The 22,191-nt window shown below is 39.4% G+C and overlaps 2 protein-coding genes across 2 annotated transcripts in view; one reads left to right on the top strand and one right to left on the bottom strand.

Moving 5' to 3' along the window:
• Window positions 1-22,191, top strand: part of LOC146453264 (uncharacterized) — a 117,128-nt gene that overhangs the window by 48,013 nt on the left and 46,924 nt on the right. The gene's annotated exons all lie outside the window — the stretch shown is intronic.
• LOC146453269 (mitochondrial import receptor subunit TOM70-like) lies at window positions 397-22,151 on the bottom strand. The gene is made up of 13 exons (XM_085096828.1): window positions 21,841-22,151; window positions 20,760-20,933; window positions 18,238-18,274; window positions 16,791-16,880; window positions 9,528-9,637; window positions 9,153-9,216; window positions 8,487-8,615; window positions 6,874-7,004; window positions 5,388-5,522; window positions 3,897-4,121; window positions 3,091-3,188; window positions 2,036-2,158; window positions 397-1,185 (listed from the first exon to the last, which is right to left on the bottom strand). The coding sequence occupies exons 1-13, from the start codon at window positions 22,057-22,059 to the stop codon at window positions 1,020-1,022; spliced, it is 1,701 nt and encodes a 566-aa protein (XP_084952954.1). The 5' UTR covers window positions 22,060-22,151; the 3' UTR covers window positions 397-1,019.

Raw genomic sequence — 22,191 nt, 5'->3', positions numbered from 1 at the left:
GCCTGATAGGCTATATCTGGCCGCGCTATCTACATACAGTGTAAGCATTTAAGTGGGGGGGGGGATTTCACTGTACACCCCCCAAAAATTGCATAGGGAAAAAAGACTGCGCAGTTTAACAAAGCAAGGCCAGTTTGCATTGGGACGTCCTCTCCGTTTTAGAATTGTGGGGAAATGTTATTATTGAATAGTGGCACTGGTTTTATCCACGCGAAACACAAAAAATTGCGTTCGCACACAACAGACCCACAGATTGCCCCGTTTTAGGTTTCCAGAAATTGTCTTTCCGTCCAACATACCCTAAGGAGAATACTAGACCCCCCAAACAAGCAGACAAATCTATTGGTAGCGAGGTTTCCTGATATTAACTGACTATAAATACACATCGTAGACTGATTCAAAGATTAACACAACACCTTTTACTTCGCTGTCTCGCGAGGAATTTTTGTTACATACTTCATTTATTTCGTTAACCCAACGGTGAACTAAGTCTATAAAAGCAATGACAGACTTTGTAAAAATAGTTCCAGGTAACGGTAGCTCTTCTAGTTATAAAGAACGTCAATATAGTGAATTGGTACTCACGTTGCTACATCAAACAGCTCGTTCATTTTAAATTTTTTACCTTGTTGCCTGTTCCAAGGGCTAAAATTGCAGAGAGCACGAGAACGGCGAGAAAATAAGCCAATACTGCGGAAACTTCTTCATGTGAGACGGAGCGCAGGGGTCAGCTTCTTTTCTTTATTTTCATTTCACACCATCTTGTTTTCGCTTACCGGAATCTTAACACTTGAAACAGGCTGACTCTTTGTAAGTTCCCACAAGGGCTGCCACCTTCGACCTTCCGTTACACTCCCTAATATAATTCCGTCGACTTTCTCGGGGAGTGGAACGTCCAAAGAATAGAGGACAACGGCCACTGAAATTCAGCCTTCACCCTGTACTATTTGATTATGGGGGTAGCTGTTTCGTTTTGGCCGTGCGACCAATCACTGCAGAATGTTTTCTATAACAAGGACTTATGACATGAAAGGGATAGTGGGTGGGGTGAGTCCCAGTGTTTCAGTGACGTATTTTTGTGCTTTGGCCGCTTCGCGGAGGGAAAACGTCTGTGCCAACTCTGCTTCTGTTCTCACCAAGTCGATGGCTTTGTTGAACAGCTCAATGGCTCTATCCAAATTGCCCCTGTGCAAAGGAAACGCAAAAAGCTGTTATGTTCCGATATCCCCGAGTTAAAGATCAGTTCATGAGTAAGAGCGTACTCGAGAGAAGGTAAGTATCCGTTCCCTACCAACATGAAAACCATACATAACAAGCCCTTTGTTCAAACTTGAAAACCTCTTTCCGGCACGAATTTTTTTGCCGGCGTTGTTCGGAGCCGGTCTTGAAAGTGGAACACAAAGGTTTTCGGCTGCTCCAAACATAACGAAACCAGTAACCGAATCGGCTTGTCAAAGTCTTTCACAGACTTTATCCGACGAAACTTATCCGGTACAGTGTGAAAATGAACCCGTTTTTTTGTCGTTCCTACTCATATTAAACGTACACAGCGGTGAAACATGTTACGCAAGCACAGTTCCCGACATAATTTTCCACATGAAATCCAAAACTTAAACCCAACGCGCGGTCCAGGTAATGCAGTAAAATGGTTAATTCTGACTCAAACACAGACTACTAATACCATCACTTACGGTTCACTGGTAAACCATTATCTACCTGAGTATGTTTTTCAACCTCCCATAGGCGGACACCTCCCGTAAGCGGGCACTTGAGCTGGGTGCCGAGAGTTTCCCAGAGGTTCTAGTGAATTGAATACTGTGCACGTAAAATGACTTTTGGGGCCCGAAATGTTTTCGGGTGTTTTGAGAAACGTACGTCGGCAAAGTTATCGTGATTCCGAGAAACGGGTTTCTTGTTTAAACAAACATTATGCAGCGAGTAACCTAGACCGACCAACCAAGTCCTGGCCTTCTGAACGAAAGTCGGAGGAACTGTACACCGCAGCGCCCCAAGTGACAGACTTGAACCAAATTACCTTTGAACTTCCAGTGTAGCTAGCGTCTCGTATGCGAAGTCACACTTGTTGTCGATGACCAAAGCTTCGTTAACTAACTCGGCTGCCTTCTCTACGTCTTGCCGCGATTGTAGCATCAACATACTAAAAAACAGAAGGTTACATAAGAGTATATGAACAGTTTTAATTCCTGTAAAACTGTCCAACATCTTCTTTGTCCTTACTACAAAAACCGCCGACCGGTTAGCTCAGCTGTTAGAGTACCGGACTACCGTGCGGGAGGTCGTGGGTTCAAACCCCGGCCGGACCACCATCACTCTTTAAATAACTGAGGAGAAAGTGCTGCCTTTGTAATGACATCTGCAAATGGTTAGACTTTCTAGTCTTGAGTTCTCGGATAAGGACGATAAACCGTAGGTCCCGTCTCACAACCCTTGTTCGTAATAACTGTGGACTCTTAGTGTTCGTAAAGAGTAGGGGACGTAGTTCCCGGTGTTGTTGCTGTTGTGGTCTGGTCTTTGTGTGTGTTAGTCTGGGGAGGGTGGTGAGATCACATATGGACTGAGGCGGCAGCCAGAGGCGCCTTGTATATGCTGACGTCCGATCTTACCCTCTGGGTGTAATAACTCTGTGGGACTCTTAGTGTTCGTAAAGAGTAGGGGACGTAGTTCCCGGTGTTGTTGCTGTTGTGGTCTGGTCTTTGTGTGTGTTAGTCTGGGGTGGGGTGAGATCACATATCGACTGAGGCGGCAGCCAGAGGCGCCTTGTATATGCTGACGTCCGATCTTACCCTCTGGGTGTGATTGATAATTGATTGTAAAGTCGCACATAATTGTTGTGGCTGATTTAGTAAAGACTTAAGAAAGACTACAGTATAGCCTCTGACGCAGGATATCCTCTCTGCAGGGTAATAACGACTACGACTACGTCAGACTACGACTACGTCAGAGACTAACTGCAGTTTGGTAACATTGGTTCAAATGCTTGGCCAGAGATTTAGAAGCAATGCGAAAGCGTCGCCCTTTTTTTCTTGCCGGAACAAACAGATGAAAGTTGTAGCAGGTGTAGGAACTAACCCTTTGTAGACGAGGTGGACAGGATTCTTTGGCTCAAGTTTTATTGCGCTGTCAAAATGTTCCTCGGCCTTTGCAAACTGCTGCATATCCTGTAGAACCTGAAAAAATAGATTCAGAGAAAAAAAAAAAGGACTTCAATTACTGATTAATATTTTGCGATAAGGTCAAGACTTTTTCATAAGCTGTTTTGGTAGTAGCTTAAATTTGTAATGTAGCGTTTTCTGATGTGCAGTGCAAAACGATTTCAAAATAATATAACGCACCATGTTCGCGAAAGGTATTCAATTACCAGATCTCTGGAATAGGACCATAGCCTTTCTTGGTGAAATTGATGCACTTCTGCAATTTTTATGCTCCAATTTCACCCTAGAATAAACCCGGCAATCCGCGACGGGAAGTGATGACGTTATATGACTTGATTACATCATGATTGCCAAATGGCGGCCATCTTGGATCCACCATCGTCCCCAAGACTTCAGGTAAGCGCCGAAATTAAACGAAAAGTGATCAAACCAATAAAAAACACTAATATGAGCTAAAAACACAAAAGTCACAGTAAGAAAATAACTTTTTCCTCATTTCAAAAAGAGATTTTCCATTAACTGAAAAAAACTACCTGTCAAAAATCGGTTGCCATTGTAACATCAAAGTCAATGATCACTAATCGACCGCATCAAATTTTGCCCAGAAAATTTTCTGAAAAGGCCCTGAAGTTTCATGGCCTTTGCGCAAATACTAAAAAAAGATATTCAGGTTCAAAGTGGCCTCGGGCAGAATTCCCCCCGGTCTAGATAAGGTTAACTAACCTGCGCATAAAGGCTGTGAGCATCTGCTGATTCAGGGTACTTCTCAACTGTTCTTTGCAACATTTCAACAGCTCCTTGCGCCAAGATAGGAGACTGCTGTATGGCAGCAGACTTGTAAATGCAATACGCCAGCTGGATCCTGGCTGGAATAAAGCTGCTATTCAGCGATATGCACTTCTCAAAATCTTCCTTGGCTTCTGTTAGTTTTTCTGAGAGAAAGTTGATCTAGCAAATAGAAATACATCATATCAAGATATGGAATCTGGTTCAATTGAGATAAAAGAGCGTGGTTCATACCAGGAACAGGCACACAAACTTGCTGAATAGGGCCGAATGGAGAGGTTGGGAGCGGATGGGGGTTAGGGAGATGATTCAGAAGTGTTAATAAGTGGAGTCTAAATGGTCTGAATGGGAAATTTTACAAGGTAGATATTGAACTGTTACAATGTTTCTATCTCTTGAGGTTCTCTCTATACTCTGTTACACAAAATAAATATATGTAATAAAAATGAAATAAAACTACACTTCTCCACCCCACAACATAATTTGGGAGTTTTATTTCAATGGGGACACACCCTTGAAAACATTCTCTCTTGCATTTGCTTATAAACACAATGCCACGTAAATGAATCAAGCCAGGTCTCATATAAACAGTACTCAGAATTTTCACTCGAATAACCCTCGTGGAGCGACAACCTAGACTCGATCTATCATGTAAACAGTTCGTCACCTTGATCGATCGTACGAGTAGTATTCGGTCATGTTTGTAGTATACAATCAATACAGGGATACTCTATCGATCCTGTGAACAGTCTGATCTTTCTGATCGTTTATGTGAGCAACTGAACTTACACTCGAATAACACTCGTGGGAAGATCTATGAACTATTGAAAATATTTTTTATCTGACCATTTCTAAGTGGGACGATCTGACTTTTTAGTGGAACGATCTGACTTTACTGTGGAACGATCTGACCGTACCGGATACCGTTACACCGGTCTCATAAGTTTCATGGGAGGATTTGGAAACCACTGTTGAACTTCAAACGTATGATTTGATTTTACACCCTACTTCCAATAAGCCCCTCTCCCCTCCCTTGAATGAGTGTTTGTTAATAACTATCCCATATCTCAAAAGTGCTGCTATGATGAAAAGTTTGGCAACTCGGTGATAAAGTGGTTAGCGCGTCCGACTTTCAATCGCACGGTAGGAAGATCCCAGGGTCAACAATTCAAGGCTAGGTTGGTCTCTTCATTACTGTGCTTTTTCCTCAGACAAGAAACTTTGCTTTGTTGGGGCTTGTAGTGCGACTTTACCAATAACCACAAGACATTGACATTGATGCTAGCCTGTATGACAAAAATGGCCACTCGAAGTTTGTTCAAAAGTCTGCACTCCCTTCATCTCCCAGTTAACCAAGTCTTCGTGATACTACATTCTTGGCTACCACTTACACATATTGAATCTTGAAGTAGAGAAAAGTAAACCCACCTGTCCTCTGTGGTGGTAAATATCAGAATTATCAGGATCAAGTGAGATGGCTTTGTTAAAATCCTGGACGCACTCCTGTACATTTGTGGCCTGGAGTTGCATACTCCCTCGCTTGATCAAGCAGTTCACTTTAAGCTGTAACCACAAACACACTTTTTACTTAAAGAAGGAGAAACTCACTCTTGTAAGATAATTGGCACAAACAGTATGGTGTTAAAAACGCTAGAGGATACATGTATCTAAAGAACATCTATTAACCCTATCTACACTGAGCTACTTTTTGTCTTCTGGGGCCGGAAGGGTTTTTTTTTTTGGGGGGGGGGGGAATTCCACCTCCGCCCCTCCCCCACTCCATACTTTTGCAAGTATAAAAGTTAAGGCAATGACGCTTGGAGGATAGATAGTACGTCCAAAGATGTTTCCTTCTTTGAGGTCCGCAACGGGAAGTGTTGACATCTTATGACGAGGTAATGTAATGTAATAATCTTTCTTTTTGTTTTTGTAACTTTATCTGTTTATTGGTGGGCTTCCTGTAAAGCAGCTTTTAGCTAAGTGGAGTGCCACGTAAAATAAAGTTCCAAGTTCTAAGTTCCAATGCTGAAAGTACTGAAGTTTAGGGGCATTTGTTCAAATATTAGAAAAGTCATTCAGGTTCAAAGTCGCTGCGGGAAGAATCCACCCTCCCTTTCCCCCACCCCTCACCGTCCCAGCCCTTGTTCGGTGACAACACACGACCTATATGCCCACTCTTGGCCAACAGTACTGGATAGCCATTATAATTTCTAATTTTCATGTGGTCTTGTTGAACTTAACCCAATGTTTTCATTCCTCTCCTTCAAATAATTTTGAACCCATGTGTTCATCATGTTTAAGAAAACGTAGTGCCTTCATTCCGGCTCCCAAAATGAAATAAGCACAGTGGGCAGTTAATCAGATCTTTAAGATACTGTACTTTGGCTACATTTCAAGTGAGAAACTCAAGAAAATCTCAGGAAAGTTAGTTAATGGATTAAATGATAGAATTCCATGCTCAAGAAGGACTATCCTGAATCAGGTAAAGAAAAGGCAAGTCTAAAGTGGTGCTATTTTTGTTTTTTGCATGCTCAATTGATGCTATTTTTAGTTGCACCATTGATTAGTGCATGGTGACAGGCATCTTTTTCACAGGAGATTGGAAAGCCTGTACAGTGGTCAAAGATCAATTGTAATCAATGAAGTAGCACCTTAAACAATTAATCTTAAGTCAAGGAATGTGATCTATTGTTTGAAGCTAGGTGAATAAATGATTTTTTAGTCAGGGAAACAGTCATACTTGGTAAAAGAAAAGCTGCTTTCTCCAAGTGTGTTGATGACTTTAAAATACCTCTATCAAGAAACATTAAATTTGATAAATTTTGTATATCTGAGTACTGAAAATTGAATCAGTATCGCCTGTACACAATCCCTAAGATGATGCAGAAATATTATAACTATAATTCAAATGTACCTTGACGGAGACATTCTTGTCATCAGCATCTATAACTTGCGTCAAATCCTTGATGGCTTCATCTACTTTTGATATCAGTGTGTACAGTGTTCCCCTCAGAGCAAAAGCCTTGACAAAAAATGGTCCTGGACCTTCAACAAGTAAAGAAGGGAAGCAATAATGCATGTAAGCCCACAAGGAAGAGTCAAGAACTCCATGGTGTACATTATCAAAATTATGTTAAACCAGAGAGTGGGACACCAAGGGCACATGTGATGCATTTTATTGGTATAAATCTCGGGACAGATTTATGAAGTCCTCCTCAGTTAATAATTATGCAGGGGTTTCATTAAGGGCTGGGCACCAGACAAATAAATAATATTGTAAACATGACTTCGCCCTGTTGCTTTTAACATCTCCACCAACATTTTCCATAAAATTTCACATTCAAGTAACCATCTTGCCCAGGTGCACTAATCTCTTGCCTGTGTGTGGAAAATCTTAATGACACCCCTGATTATGTATCCTAACGGTTGCCTCTTAACCATAAGCTGTTTGTATAGACCCTATGCAAAAATGGCTGACATTTTGATATCATTTTGCCTGCATTCAAATCAGCCCTACTAGCCTTGTTCAAGGTAAAATACTCTTTTGAATTTTGAACTCAAGAACGAGGTTAGTGGGGCTAATTTGAATGCAAAAAAAAAAAGAATATTAAAATGTCAGCCATTTTTGCATAGGGTCAATGCTATTGTTAACATCTTAACTTAGGAAGGCCTTGTGAATCTAACCTCTGGCGAAAAACACTATCAAATTTATGATCACTGTTGATCCACTACAATACTTGAAAGAGAAAAGAGCTCACCCAGAATGATAGGATTTGACCCCATTTAAAAACCTACAAAAAGGCAAATAGTCCGCACATCTGTTCCCTTGGGTTTAATGTTGATATAATTACAGGAACTTGGACGGATTTAAACAATCAATCAGCACCCACACACAAGAGGTAGACCATCCTACAGATGCTAGATATTGGCGATAAAGTTCTGAATAAAGTTATATATTATATTGGGTCCCAGGTTACTCAAAAACCATCCTTTTGGGACTATCCACGTTATTCTTAGTTTAGGTTAAAATGAATGTGCGGAATAAGGTCTTCCAAAAGAACAACTTTTCTGAAAACAATAATATTTCACTAAGTTGAGATGACCTGAGAACCAGAATGCAAAATAACCTAGGCCTGTCTGCTGGTGCTTGTCTTGAATCCAGTAATTTACAGCCAAGAAGCAGCTGGCCAGCAGGCTGCACACGATTTTCCTGCCAAAACTTTCCCAAAAAAGAATGCATATTCTGCATATTCCAAGCAAACTGTATTTGTTCATTCCAAATAGGAACCAAAAAATAATGACTACCACCTATATACTGTGGACATTTGGATTCCAGAATATTTTGTGCCAAAAGAATGTGCCCATAGACTTGGTACAAAACAACAACATGATAGATAATTTAACACTATAACAAAACAATAGACTAAGTATACAGTGCATTCCCCTTATAGTGAATGGCAGTCTACTTTATCAAGCCCTGACATAATGGTGAACACACAGTGATGCTACACTTCCAGTAACTAATACCTTTCTCAATTTCTTGTGTACACAGGTCCACTATATTTTCGTATCTTTTTTCTTTCATTTGTTTGACAGCTTCAAGAAAACTTGAATCCTCAGGTAAATCTTCCTCAGAATTGATCTCTAATGTGTCATCTACAACAGAAAAAAGAATATTAGGAAGGTTTTTAACTGAAAATCAAAGGTTAGCTTTGCATTTGCTTTAGGTTTGCTTAACTATGCTCCGTGGTCGAATCAGAAAAACAAATAAAAACAATCTGAAGAAAAACCTCACACTGCTTTATAAACCAATAATAAATTAAGGTTGAACCAAAATCAATAAGTGACTTACTTGCATACATTTTCCTATGTTTGATATCATAAACTTATTAATGTGCTGCGATATGATTGACATACTTGTGTTGTGTTGTTTATGTCCACTGTTATTGGTTAACCCTATCTAGACCACGGGGGAGGGGGGTGGGGGAGAATTCTACCTGTGGCAACTTTGAACTAAATAAAGTTTTTAAAAGAGCAGTCTAGATAGGGTTAAAAGACTGTGATTGCTTTGGATAGTCAATAATATTGAAAAACACTCTGACTTATGTTTTATGAGGATATAACAGTTTCACCATCAGAAACAATGCAAAGTAAGTAATATACTGTGTCTTTAGTTCAGTGGAATCAACCTACCATGACAAAATGATTCCAGATAAGCTTTGATGTATGTTGGTGAAGGTAAAGAAAGTTCTCTAGACTGCAAAAGAAAAACTGTTATAAACACATCTTTATTGCTATGCAACACATTCTAACAACTCTAAAAAAATCCCTAAGCGGATTTTTGGGCCAACTCCTGAAATTATTGTCACATTTGTTGGTGCACTTTCTTCTGTAGCTTTGTGCACTGTAACATTGCTAACTGTTTATTTCAGCATTGAGGGTAAGTGCAGAGAAGTGCTTCGGTGTACCCTGATCAATGGCCAATTGCCAGTTAATGTTGCTCTTAGGCATTTCAAGCAAATTGTCACTTGCCATATGGGCACAATTGACCTTTCATAAAGCTTTTACCTTGTAATATTCCTGAGCTTTCTCTTTTCCTATTTCTTTTAAGACTCTATCTGCTTGCACCATCCAGTTTGGATTATTAAAGCCTTCAATCATACACACTGCTGTCAGATCTTTACAGGGAAACAAAAAAAATCAAATTTGATTGACTAAGAATGTCCAGAAGCAGCATAGCATACTCAATCTCAACTGGCACAAGTTATCAGTTCAAACCTATAGCATCATTAATATTGTATTTCCTTGAATGTAGATACCATGTGCCTTTGGCAAACACTCAGTCCGTTAACTGGGGGCCACGAAGTCAAAAGACAGACAAAGGTAAAAATGCAAATGAGCCACCACAAGCACTGAATTAAATACTGCCTGGTAAGTTCTGTTATTGTCTTTGTTGGAAAAGGATTGTGTTAAGTTTGGAGTAATCTACATCGGACTCACCATGCACTGTAGGTGAGGCAGCCAGAAAGCAAGTTGTTTATGTACATGTTTTATTACAACAGTTCAAATATAGAACCCTGAAGGACCCCATGTCTGATAGTAAGCAGTTCGGGAGGATACCAGTTCTGGAAGAAAGTGTGACGTCACATTTCTTTTGTTCTTGCAAAAATACGCAAACATCGGCAAAAATAATAGAGAGAAATAAGGGCCAAATGCTAAAAGCTCCTTACCAGTCTCTAGGTGCAATATCCGGGGACTTTGAGTAGCAAATCTGTAGAAACAAGATGGCTGCTAGCACAGTTGCGTTTTGGCGATGAAAGTAGAGTTAACAATGGATATTTCAGCCAACGAAAAATTGTGGATCGTGGACACCGCCGCCACGTTGGCAGACATGAAATGTAAGTCAACACATGTTCAGTATAATTGGTACTTGTTCAATATAATTGGGACTAATTGGTGTTAGTGGTTATCGCCTGTTATCCGGTGTTAGAGCCAATCAGGTTCATGCTCTTCCATAGCTTCCAGATGTGATAATGTTATCCGCTAACAAGACTGTTAGAGCCAATGAGAGTTTTGTTATTCAATAACAGGATAACACAAATAACAACTCAAGTGTTAGCCGATAATATTAGTCAGTTCCACCAATAACAACTGCTCGTTACAACACATCGTTATTTGTGGCTACAATAAAGCTTACAAAATTCAAAGTCTGCTAGAGGGCACCAGCACACCTAAAATTGCTCTCCCAAATACATGAGATTTTCGGGAAAAATAGTCCAATTCTCTTCAGATGTTGTATTCATTGTAAATGTTTAAGAATACAAAAGGCAAAATGTCTTAAGGATAAGGTGTTGCTCAAAATTGAATTGCGATGAGTATGTTTGCCTCATCTTCTCCACTAACATTCTACTTCTCCACTGAATAGAAAATAAAGCTGCTCTTGTGAAGAAATCTTTTCTCACTAACAATGGAATGATCGCGTCAAAAAGATACGGCAACAGGCTTGTTTGTTTAGTCTTTTCCAATATAAAATATTAAAGAAATCTTTTCTCACTCACAAAAAAAAAAAACGATTGTCACAAAAAGACACGGCAACACAGAAGTCAGGATTGTTTAATGTTCTCCAGCATTAGATGTATCTGCCTCTTTGAAGTAGAAACAAACGGCAATAGCGACAACATGATACGGCTACGGAGAAGGTTCAAAGAAAGACCTCTTGTAAGGGGCTTCTACATTGTAAACATTCCTGCACGCAATTATCTAGTGACAAGATAAAAAAAATGCCTAACATGAGTGGAGAATAATCACGTTTTGTCGCATTAACTGGGTATTTCCGTGTAACGATTACTCTGTGACGTTTATTTGGAATGAAGAACTGAAAATGGGTGAAGAAGATTATAGTGAGTCTAGCAGAAAAAGATTCCAAATTGTTGTCTATTTGCAGCAGGATATGCGATTATACCACAAGTCTTTGTTTGGAGAAATTATCAATTACTATTGACAGATAAACACCTGAACGTCTAAGCCATCGTCAGCCAATAAGGGGAATGTTAGTCGCTAACAGAATAACAGGTTTTCCGTTAGTGCGTCGCCTCAGATCTAATCACCAATATTTAAGCCATAGGACGGAAAAACATGCTAAATGAAGTGTCTACCCTCCTTTGAACGCTGCAAGTCACGACTCAGTTGCTTGCTTTTAACGAAATATATAATTAAGGGAACGTTAAGTTTGAAGGGCCGTCAGACAGCCAAAAAAATAATTGGGATAAACGGAAGATATCGGCGGTATCCAAAAACGAACTTTATTCTGACGGTTCATTTGCTCAATTGACATTTATCCGTGTTTCGAATAGAACAAGGAGCGCCAAATGATTTTATTATACAACAGTTGTTTTTTTGAAACACGAGAGGGGCCGGATATCGCCGAACAAAACGTTCAAGCCAATTTTCATTTGGCGCCAAAATGCGATCACTTGCCGCGAATCAAGCGTTAGTGTACTATCAAACGATATGCTTTTGCTCCGGGCATTTTCGAAGACTTTTATTGTCTAATCAATATCGTCAAATCCACGGTTAAAATTTAAGTTTACAAGCACAGTGGAGCGTTTTACTTACCCTAGCTGCCGTTTTCCGCGCCCTAAAGCTACGAGCTCTTTCCCCATAACTACAATCCCGGGCTACAATACGTCCTCTGCTTTTCACTCAAAAGCAACTTTGAGAGTTGTGCAATTTTGTTGTCGCTCTTTCTCATGTTGTGATAGTTAGTGATAAACGATTACGACGGCAGTGTTGGAACGGAAGAAAGTACCCGCCGAAGCCATGCATTGCGTTTTTAAAGTGGCGAAACTGTCCCGTGACGGACTGGGTGAAGTTGCGAAGTAGGTGCTGGAGGGGGAGGAGGAGAGGCTTGCACCAGTGACACCGTCCCGTACGGAAAATTCTGGCGAGAAAGCGGCGAGATTTGAGACATAAAAAATCACCCTAATGAGCGAGACTGAACGTGACGATAATCAGCCTGACGGGAGAGGTAAAAACGGAACGATAAATGAACGGGAACGGAGCGAGGAATTTTCATTTGAATCGCTCAGTTGTTCCGCTGAAATATAGGGTGCTTTCCACAGTGTTCCATGCACCAAAAATTTTCGGTTTTAATGTTGGGATTTCGGTCTCGATTATCGGTCGTCACGTGGTCAGTTTTTGCCCCAGGCTTCTTGACGCCGCTTATCGTATGTGTTCAAACAGTCTTTTGAATGGAACACGAAAATACCGAAATTTCCACTTTTCGGGAACACTGAAAAGTTTGTCCGAAATTTTCGAAAATCTTTTCCGGAAAAGATCCCGTTCCATTCGATTCCCACCCGAAATTTTCGAAAATTTTGTCGAATGGAAAGCGCCCGTGGCTCGCTAAACAAGCTGAATTTCTCTCGCCGGACTCAGTCAGGCCGTATTATGGCCTGACTAATTAAATGTAGGTAATACAACACCAAATAATGAAAAAGCACGTACACATTAAGTCAACTATCGTACTTCTCGTGAAAAACTTGTTTATTATAAATCTGGGACATGACTAACATAGTGTTTGTCTTTCTCATCCAGGCGGTTGTGCTCTACCCGTGATGTTGTCTGTTTGCAACTCTTTGATACAACTGCAAAATACACGGCTATTCGAAAGGCCTTAAAATCGATTTAGTCTACTGGGTGCCGTTTTGACTTAAAAATTATGACCGAAAAACCGAGTATATAATTTTACATTACCTCATTCTAGCACACTCTGTTGCGCTGTCGCGTCGAGCGCATGTACCTAAACCGCGAAACGCCTTGGAAGTGGCTGGCGGTATTTTGCTGTTACCTTCAAAATATTGATATTGTAAAAAAAGGGAAGAGTCGCTCAATGTGTGCCGTTTATTTCCTGTAGCTTCCCTTGCTGTCCCAGAAGCTTTTTCCTTGAATAGCTAACTTGATTCGTAAAATTGATTTGTTTTGTTTGCCGGCAGTCCTTTGAAGTCCTTTTGGTTTGCAGAAACAAATCACGCATTCTGTAAAACAACGTAGAAAACGAAAAATAATTTACAGCTGCCATAATTGTAATCTCCTTTGCAGCTTTTTATCGACACCGTTTGAGCGTCACTGAGGGATTTATTTGAGCACCGCAGAACGTAATAATGTTTGAAGGCTAAAATAAGTTTAACCATTACATGTAAATGTGCACGCGCTGAAAACGGTTTATAGTTACACCAGAACAACTCCATATGTACGTCAGTTTTCAGCCGTGAATCGATGTTTTCCATCCTGTGGGAATTCAAGTAATGTATATCAATCATTTTATTATTATACTTACGTTTGGGACACTCATGGAGAATATATAAATCTCGCCGCTTTCTCGCCAGAATTTTCGTACGGGACGGTGTCACTGGTGCAAGCCTCTCCTCCTTCCCCTCCAGCACCTACCTCGCAACTTCACCCAGCCCGTCACGGGACAGTTTCGCCACTTTAAAAACGCAATGCATGGCTTCTGTGGGTACTTTCTTCTGTTTCGACACTGCTCGTAATCGTTTATCACTATCACAACATGAGAAAGAGCGTGCCGCCGAAAGCGAACAAAATTGTACAACTCTCAAAGATGCTTTTGAGTGAAAAGCAGAAGACGTATTCAGTGTAGTTATGGGGAAAGAGCTCGTAGCTTTAGGGCGCGGAAAACGGCGGCTACTATAGGGTAAGTAAAACACTCTACTGTGCTTGTAAACTTAAATTTTAACCGTGGATTTGACGATATTGATTAGACAATAAAAGTCTTCGAAAATGCCCGGAGCAAAAGCATATCGTTTGCCTACACTAACGCTTGATTCGCGGCAAGTGATCGCATTTTGGCGCCAAATGAAAATTGGCTTGAACGTTTTGTTCGGCGATATCCGGCCCCTCTCGTGTTTCAAAAAAACAACTGTTGTATAATAAAATCATTTGGCGCTCCTTGTTCTATTCGAAACACGGATAAATGTCAATTGAGCAAATGAACCGTCAGAATAAAGTTCGTTTTTGGATACCGCCGATATCTTCCGTTTATCCCAAGTATTTTTTTGGCTGTCTGACGGCCCTTCAAACTTAACGTTCCCTTAATTATATATTTCGTTAAAAGCAAGCAACTGAGTCGTGACTTGCAGCGTTCAAAGGAGGGTAGACACTTCATTTAGCATGTTTTTCCGTCCTATGGCTTAAATATTGGTGATTAGATCTGAGGCGACGCACTAACGGAAAACCTGTTATTCTGTTAGCGACTAACATTCCCCTTATTGGCTGACGATGGCTTAGACGTTCAGGTGTTTATCTGTCAATAGTAATTGATAATTTCTCCAAACAAAGACTTGTGGTATAATCGCATATCCTGCTGACAAAACGTGATTATTCTCCACTCATGTTAGGCATTTTTTTTATCTTGTCACTAGATAATTGCGTGCAGGAATGTTTACAATGTAGAAGCCCCTTACAAGAGGTCTTTCTTTGAACCTTCTCCGTAGCCGTATCATGTTGTCGCTATTGCCGTTTGTTTCTACTTCAAAGAGGCAGATACATCTAATGCTGGAGAACATTAAACAATCCTGACTTCTGTGTTGCCGTGTCTTTTTGTGACAATCGTTTTTTTTTTTTTGTGAGTGAGAAAAGATTTCTTTAATATTTTATATTGGAAAAGACTAAACAAACAAGCCTGTTGCCGTATCTTTTTGACGCGATCATTCCATTGTTAGTGAGAAAAGATTTCTTCACAAGAGCAGCTTTATTTTCTATTCAGCGGAGAAGTAGAATGTTAGTAGAGAAGATGAGGCAAACATACTCATCGCAATTCAATTTTGAGCAACACCTTATCCTTAAGACATTTTGCCTTTTGTATTCTTAAACATTTACAATGAATACAACATCTGAAGAGAATTGGACTATTTTTCCCGAAAATCTCATGTATTTGGGAGAGCAATTTTAGGTGTGCTGGTGCCCTCTAGCAGACTTTGAATTTTGTAAGCTTTATTGTAGCCACAAATAACGATGTGTTGTAACGAGCAGTTGTTATTGATGGAACTGACTAATATTATCGGCTAACACTTGAGTTGTTATTTGTGTTATCCTGTTATTGAATAACAAAACCCTCATTGGCTCTAACAGTCTTGTTAGCGGATAACATTATCACATCTGGAAGCTATGGAAGAGCATGAACCTGATTGGCTCTAACACCGGATAACAGGCGATAACCACTAACACCAATTAGTCCCAATTATATTGAACAAGTACCAATTATACTGAACATGTGTTAGTATAACTTTTTTTGTTTTGTTTTCTCTATCATGGACAATTTTCTAGTCCAAGAGAACAATTTTCCTCGAATGTGCCGTTGACAAGTGTTGTTTTTGGAAAGTTTCGTCGCTGGTAAACACCTAGGAAAAATGGTAACCCTTTTTAAAGTTGAATACTTGGGCCAAACGAGAACGAGAGTTATCGAAAGTTCGTCACGAGTGACGCGTTCATTTCATTATACGTTAGAGATAACGCTCGTCGACTCTCATGACAAATTTGAGCACGTTCGAGGAGAGCGCAAGAAATTCAGTTCAAACGAGAGCGTTTGAGAGTTTGAACTCTCTCACAAACTCCATCAACAGGATAAACTCTCTTCAATTGACCCGTGATTAAACTAAAATAAAACTAAAAAGGGCAGACTTACGAGAAGACAAAGCAAATTCCGACCATTTTCCTGTTGGCAATATGCTCTTTTACGACTGTAGAGTTGCAAACACGACAAAGAAAACAGATTATGGCACGAAATAAAAAGAAAATCGTATGTTTTGATCGATGACGTTTCGTGACGTAGAACATTATTGTTTTCGTTTCTTCCAGAACTGCTATCCTCCCGAACTGGTAAGGGAACTAGAGAGTGAACTATTTATGTAATAATAATACACTCGTTTCTATGAGTTTATCGACTTTTGAACCAGATCAAGGTCTGTTTGAATGTGAACACCAAGCCTACCAAGCTTCATAAGCAATATTTCATGATGGATGCTCTCAAATACCATGCATCAGATAAGCAGTCATGTTTTTTCTTATCAAATATGGAACAATATTCCCAGCTAATCTCTTAACAGTCCAGTGGCTTATGTTTGGAACTTACGACTTGCAAATAAATATTACTTGAAGGATATTAATTTCTGCATATTTTGAGATTTTTTTTTTGTGACAGGAAGGTTGGCACTCATTTTCTGAGGGACTTTTATTAAGAATTTTTAAATTACAGTCAGTGAAATATAATTATGATGGACTCGCAGCGAAATGAAATGAAATAGTTTTTGTCACCTTGGAGACACTCTTCTTTCCTGTTGAGTAGCTCATAGGCCCGTGCTCTCTTCATGAAGGCTTTGGAGTACTTCTTATTGAGTTCAATGGCTAAAAACAAGTCAGAATAATTCACCCATCAGTAAATACTGTGCTCACCTTTACTAGCCCCAACATATAACATGTATTTATTGACTGAGTGGGAGGGCCAGACGAGAAAATATTTGGCTCAAGGTCATTTGCAAGGTCTGTGCATTGTGACTGAGGAACAAATATTTTCCTGTCCTGTCCACCCTGACTCAGTCAGTAAGTACTTTATCATTTGACCAATTTAAAACTGTTTATAGTTGATTTAGAGGATATGATGATGACAACTAGCCATGAATTTCCCAAGTAAAATAAGCTGCTTGTTTTACATGTAAGTCAAAATAAATCTAGATTAGTTGTGTGCCACAGAATCGTTCAAGTCACACTGCACAAATCGCGATAATGTGTACAGCTGTCATACAGGAATTTTTCAATACTTTTGTAATGAAAGTGCAGGTGGGGCTGTACAGGTCATACGATTATAATTAATAATTTTTATTATGATTACACTGGCAGATAAGCTACACCCTGTATTGAGACGTTCCAGTTGTTTGAGAGAAGGGTTTTTAATAATCATAAGTTGAGTCTCAAAGACGGTGGATTAGATTCTTATTTTCACAGAACGTAAACTTAAACCAACAGTATATGGATTGTTCAATCTGGAAAAAAATGTGAATATACTAAGAAAAGCATAACAACCAGGCATTCCTGGAAACTCAATAGATAAAATGGTTACTTCCTAAAGAAACTGTGGCATTGTGTCAGTTACAAAGTAAAACAAAAACTTGTCCTTTCAACCAAGTTGAAAGGTATAAATTGCCAACCATAATTAATAGAGATTCAAAAGCTACCGGTAAGTTTTAAATGCTAGTCCTTCACTGCAGGATTCATTCCGACAAAGGTCTGTTGCTCGAAATGTCACCTTTGGAATCTCTTTACAGTGGTCAATTTAACAGCTTGGTTTATACAACCAAATTTGTATGTCAAGAAACTTGGCAGGAATTTTTGCGTGACATTTTACACATTGAATTAATGCAACTTTTTCTTGCGAGATGGGCAGCCTGCAATTTTGATTTGAAATTAACATTAATTTTTATTTCTTATGGCAATTAAATTTGATATTAACCAAGAAAAAGAATGTTGTGTTGACTTTTTATCATTCTACCGTGTGAAATATGCAGTTCCACAAAAATTCCATACCCACCCCATGGGAGATCGTTGGAAATTCCAAGGGGGAGGGGGGGTCTTAAAAGTCAAAATTTTAGAAGCAAAGTATGAAGCTTAACTGGAATTTTCTGGAGGACAGGGGGTGCAAAACAAAAAACCTTCCATGGGGGGAGTATGGATATTTTCTGGAACTGCACAATGCATGAACACTAACCTTTAGTAGCATCTGCAATGACTTGTTCAGAGTTGTTCTATAATAAAATCACACAAGATGCAGTTAAACTACATGAAGGAATAGCTTACATTATAACTGCCTCTGTCATTGTAAAGACTAATAATTTTATAGTGTAATAATTTGTTAACACACAACAGGTGTAAAATTGAACAGTGCTGTCAGAGATTTTTTTATGAGGTTGGTTTCACAGGAGCAACACTTCTTACAAACAAAATTTGATTCACCAGTAAATCAAACTAACCAAATGAGGTACTAAGGATTGTGTCTCATAATGCAACAGTATTCTTGTACCATTTATGACTATAGACAAGCAAAAACAAACAATTAAAACTGACGTTTTATCATTCATTTTTGCTTGTCTATGTCTTAAAAAACTGTTTATGACTATGCAGGAAAAGCAGATCTTAGCAAGCTAGAGCGGTTGGAATCCAAAAAAAAAAAATGGGGGTAATTTTAATTAATTGGGGTAAATTTAAATACAAACCAATGTATGGCATTTTTTTCCCAAATAATTTGAAGCTTTATTATTTCTGAAAAATGCATGGTTGCCCCCAATTTTATTTTGGATTTCAAAAGCCCTTGCTAAGACCTACTTTTCCTGCATAGACATTAAACTATGCATCCATTGTGTTTTCTCCTTCTTGTGAATGAATACGACTTTGAGGCGTGTATAAAATGGTTTAATACGTTTTCTTGAGCAAAATTAAAACCTTCGTAGAAAATATGTGGCTATTTTCGACGCTAAAGTGAGAGAACAAGAGCCAAAACTTGAGCCAAGAAGACGAGATGTAATTTGCAAACCACTCTCACGGAACGAATAATTAGCACCCGAAAACAAAGCATGGTCCATTTTTTTGTGTACGCAAGCAAAAATACAGTTTTTTGCATACATTATTTCTCGAATACGAAACACAAATCGGCAAAAAAAACTACTGGACAATGTTTTTAAATTGAATTGCAGTTCACAGGTAAAAATTCGGACAAATCCAAGCAAAATCAAAAAATGGCCTAAAATAATGCTCTCAGCCCTTCAATAAGTAGGTATCTTCCTTAAGAAATCAGAGTATCTTGGACCATTCGAAACACACCCACAAAACAATGCATCAAAATGCTATGTACAGTACACTTTGTCTAGTTAAATCAGTGTATAATGCATTGCTTCAGATTAGATCTCACCTCAGATAACTCATGGAGGAGTAGACCAGCCCTAGCCTTGAGTTACATGCACAAAGGGGCTGTCATTAAGCTTTGGGGAAGATGGCTTCATAAGGAAAGTAGCTAGTCTCATTCTTGTCTTTTAGTCATTTTCAAATGTGCAGTTCCAGAAAAAATCCATACCCACCCCAAGAAAGGTCATTGGAAATTCCTAGGGGAGGGGGGTCTCAAAAGCCAAAATTTCAGAAGCTAATTAAAACTGGAATTTCCTGGGGGGGGAGGGGGGTTCAAAACAAAAAACCTTTTGTGGGGAGAGTCTGGATATTTTCTGGAACTGCACAATTCTGAGTACAGGTAGCTCAGTGCAGAAAATCTTAACCGTAAACTATAATATAATCCATGTAGCTGACTATAATTTAGCCAGTTGCTGGCTACTAAAGATACCCCTGGTACAAATATTTTAAAATGTGCAAAATGAAAAAAATTGGGATGAGAATGACTGTGTTATTCAGTCAGTGACAAATGCATACTTGGAAAAAAAGAAATTTGAGTTCTCCTACTTAGTCTAGCTCCCATGAGTCTCCATAGCTCAGTGGTAGAGCAGAGTGGTAGAGTGGTAGAGTGGTAGAGTGGTAGAGTGGTAGAGTCACGAAGGAAGTTTATCTGCTTAGTGCAGATGTACAAGATTATTTTTGGACACTGTGACATAGATCCTCATATGTTTTTTGATTTTAATGTATTAGCAAAAACGCGTAGGAACCATAACTTCAAGATAAGACCTAAGAAGACACGTACAAATTACTTTAAATTTTCATTTTTTAATCGCTACATAACAGACTGGAATAGTATTCCATCAAACATTATGCATGCATCTTCATTAAGCAGTTTTAAATCCTATCTTTTAGATTATTTGTGTCAATTTTAAATCAGGTGTAACTTGTTAGATTAGCTTTGGGCCGTTTGTAAATTTTACTTCATAATTATCTTTAGTATCAATTTTAGTAGGTAATTTAATTAAGCTAGTTTTGGGCTGCATTTAAATTTTTTTTCAATTTTTATAGAATGTTTAATATTGAAGAATATTCTTTGTATGGGAATTTGGTTTCCCCGAATTATTCTCCGGTCATGCGCTTTTTATATCTTTTGTAATTTCATTTTTATTGTACATATACTAGCATGACAAAGCATTATTAAACTTAAACTTATGTGAGCTAGGTCATAGGTTCAACTCCTGTTCAGTGTTGGGAGAACTCCGGTTCCCTTTTTCTGAGTATGCCTGTGTCACTGACTGAATAACCGATCATTCCCATATTTATAAAGTATATGTAAAATTACAAGACAAACACCTGTTGTGCATAAGCTGCAGCTCTGTTTTGGTAGTAAGTTGCCAAGTCAGTCTTGTTTTCTTCAGGACAGAGATTGATGGCCTCTGTATAACACTGTATGGCTTGGTCAAATTTTCCACCCTTGAAGTACTTGTTACCTCTTAGTTTAACAGCTTGAGCTTGCTCTGCAGGAGACTATATATAATATAGAAATATGCGTCACTATGTTAAGATACTGTACTTTCAAGGTTTGGTGCCAGCCATTAATGGATGTAGAACGATGTGTAAGATAGGGGCCTCGGCCAGATAAGTGGGAGTTTTCTGCAACTACTCTGTATTCTGAAGGATTTTCTTGCACTCTCTTTTTGTTCCCTATCCTCAGTAGACCACGTTCAGTCAAAGTGATGCAATATACATGTAGCACTCAAGAAAATCAGGCAGGGAATGACTGCAGTGTAATCTGTGTCATCAGCCGTCCCCAAATAAGCTAGCAGGTTATGATTTTGCTTTTGAATCGTTGTTTAAGTCACCCTCCCTCCCCCCTCCCAACACACACACAGATCACTACCACCTAGTCCACACAGTATGGCAGAACTCAATGAGACGTGGCAAGTGCAGAGGCAAAGTCTGGAAGAGATAATACAAGGCATTTTCTGAGAACTTGCAGGTGCTCTTGCCATGCTCTTCAGATTAGCCCACGACCACCAGCAGCTGCAAGGCAACGAAGGGTCTCAGGCTCTCAGCCCTTTAGATACAACTACAATGAAATACGTTCTGAGCAGGGTTGGTAGTGATGTTTTGGAACACATGAATATTATTAAAGGGGGTGGAGAAGAGGGGGGGGGGGTGGGGGCAAGATTTCTGCACAGTCCCATGCGTTAATTATGTATACATTTAGTACCTCAAACTCTTTTCCTGTTCGCTGTGTTTGGAAAAGAGTTAGTATGACAGTGGTTCATGTATCATTAATGTATGGGGCTGTGCATTGTGGAAATCTTTCCGAGAGGGGTAAACTTGGCTTAGGCATGTCTTTAGTATCATGTCAAGGCGTGAGTGACAAGTCAAGATTACTGTGATCTCTATAAATTTTACTTCACTGTACCTGACTCTCTTCAGTCGTTCCTTGGCCTTCAGCAGCTTCGTTTTCAGGCACGTCACTTCTACTTTCGCTTCCTTTTTCCGTATCTCCTTGTTGCCGAGAACTTCGGGAAGACTTCCAATAGTAGAACGCACCTAATACGCAGGCTGTAGCTACAGGCACCCCGATTATGGCAGCGATTTGCCATTTGGTCAGGCCCCCACCCGATTCTTGTGTACTCATAATAAATTGTTACAAAAACTTGATTTTATGGACTTATTCAGTACTCAGGAATTCTAATGTAACTTCCAGGAAGCCATATTGGATTTTTCTGCGCACGTGCAAACCTTTGCGCATAAATTTAAAACTTGTCCG

The sequence above is a fragment of the Pavona decussata genome, unplaced genomic scaffold (assembly GCF_977016875.1).
Source record: "Pavona decussata unplaced genomic scaffold, jaPavDecu1.1 SCAFFOLD_339, whole genome shotgun sequence".
In the NCBI taxonomy this organism is placed as follows: Eukaryota; Metazoa; Cnidaria; class Anthozoa; order Scleractinia; family Agariciidae; genus Pavona; species Pavona decussata.
Note: the sequence above shows the minus strand (reverse complement) of the source record. Positions and strands in the feature narration are given on the sequence as shown.

Excerpts from the sequence above, each read along its gene's own strand:
- LOC146453269 (XM_085096828.1), bottom strand. The coding sequence starts at position 22,059 with ATGAGTACACAAGAATCGGGTGGGGGCCTGACCAAATGGCAAATCGCT. Across the intron at positions 16,881-18,237 it reads CATTGCAGATGCTACTAAAG|CCATTGAACTCAATAAGAAG; the intron begins GTTAGTGTTCAT and ends ACTTGTTTTTAG. Across the intron at positions 3,189-3,896 it reads CTCACAGCCTTTATGCGCAG|GTTCTACAGGATATGCAGCA; the intron begins GTTAGTTAACCT and ends CTATTTTTTCAG.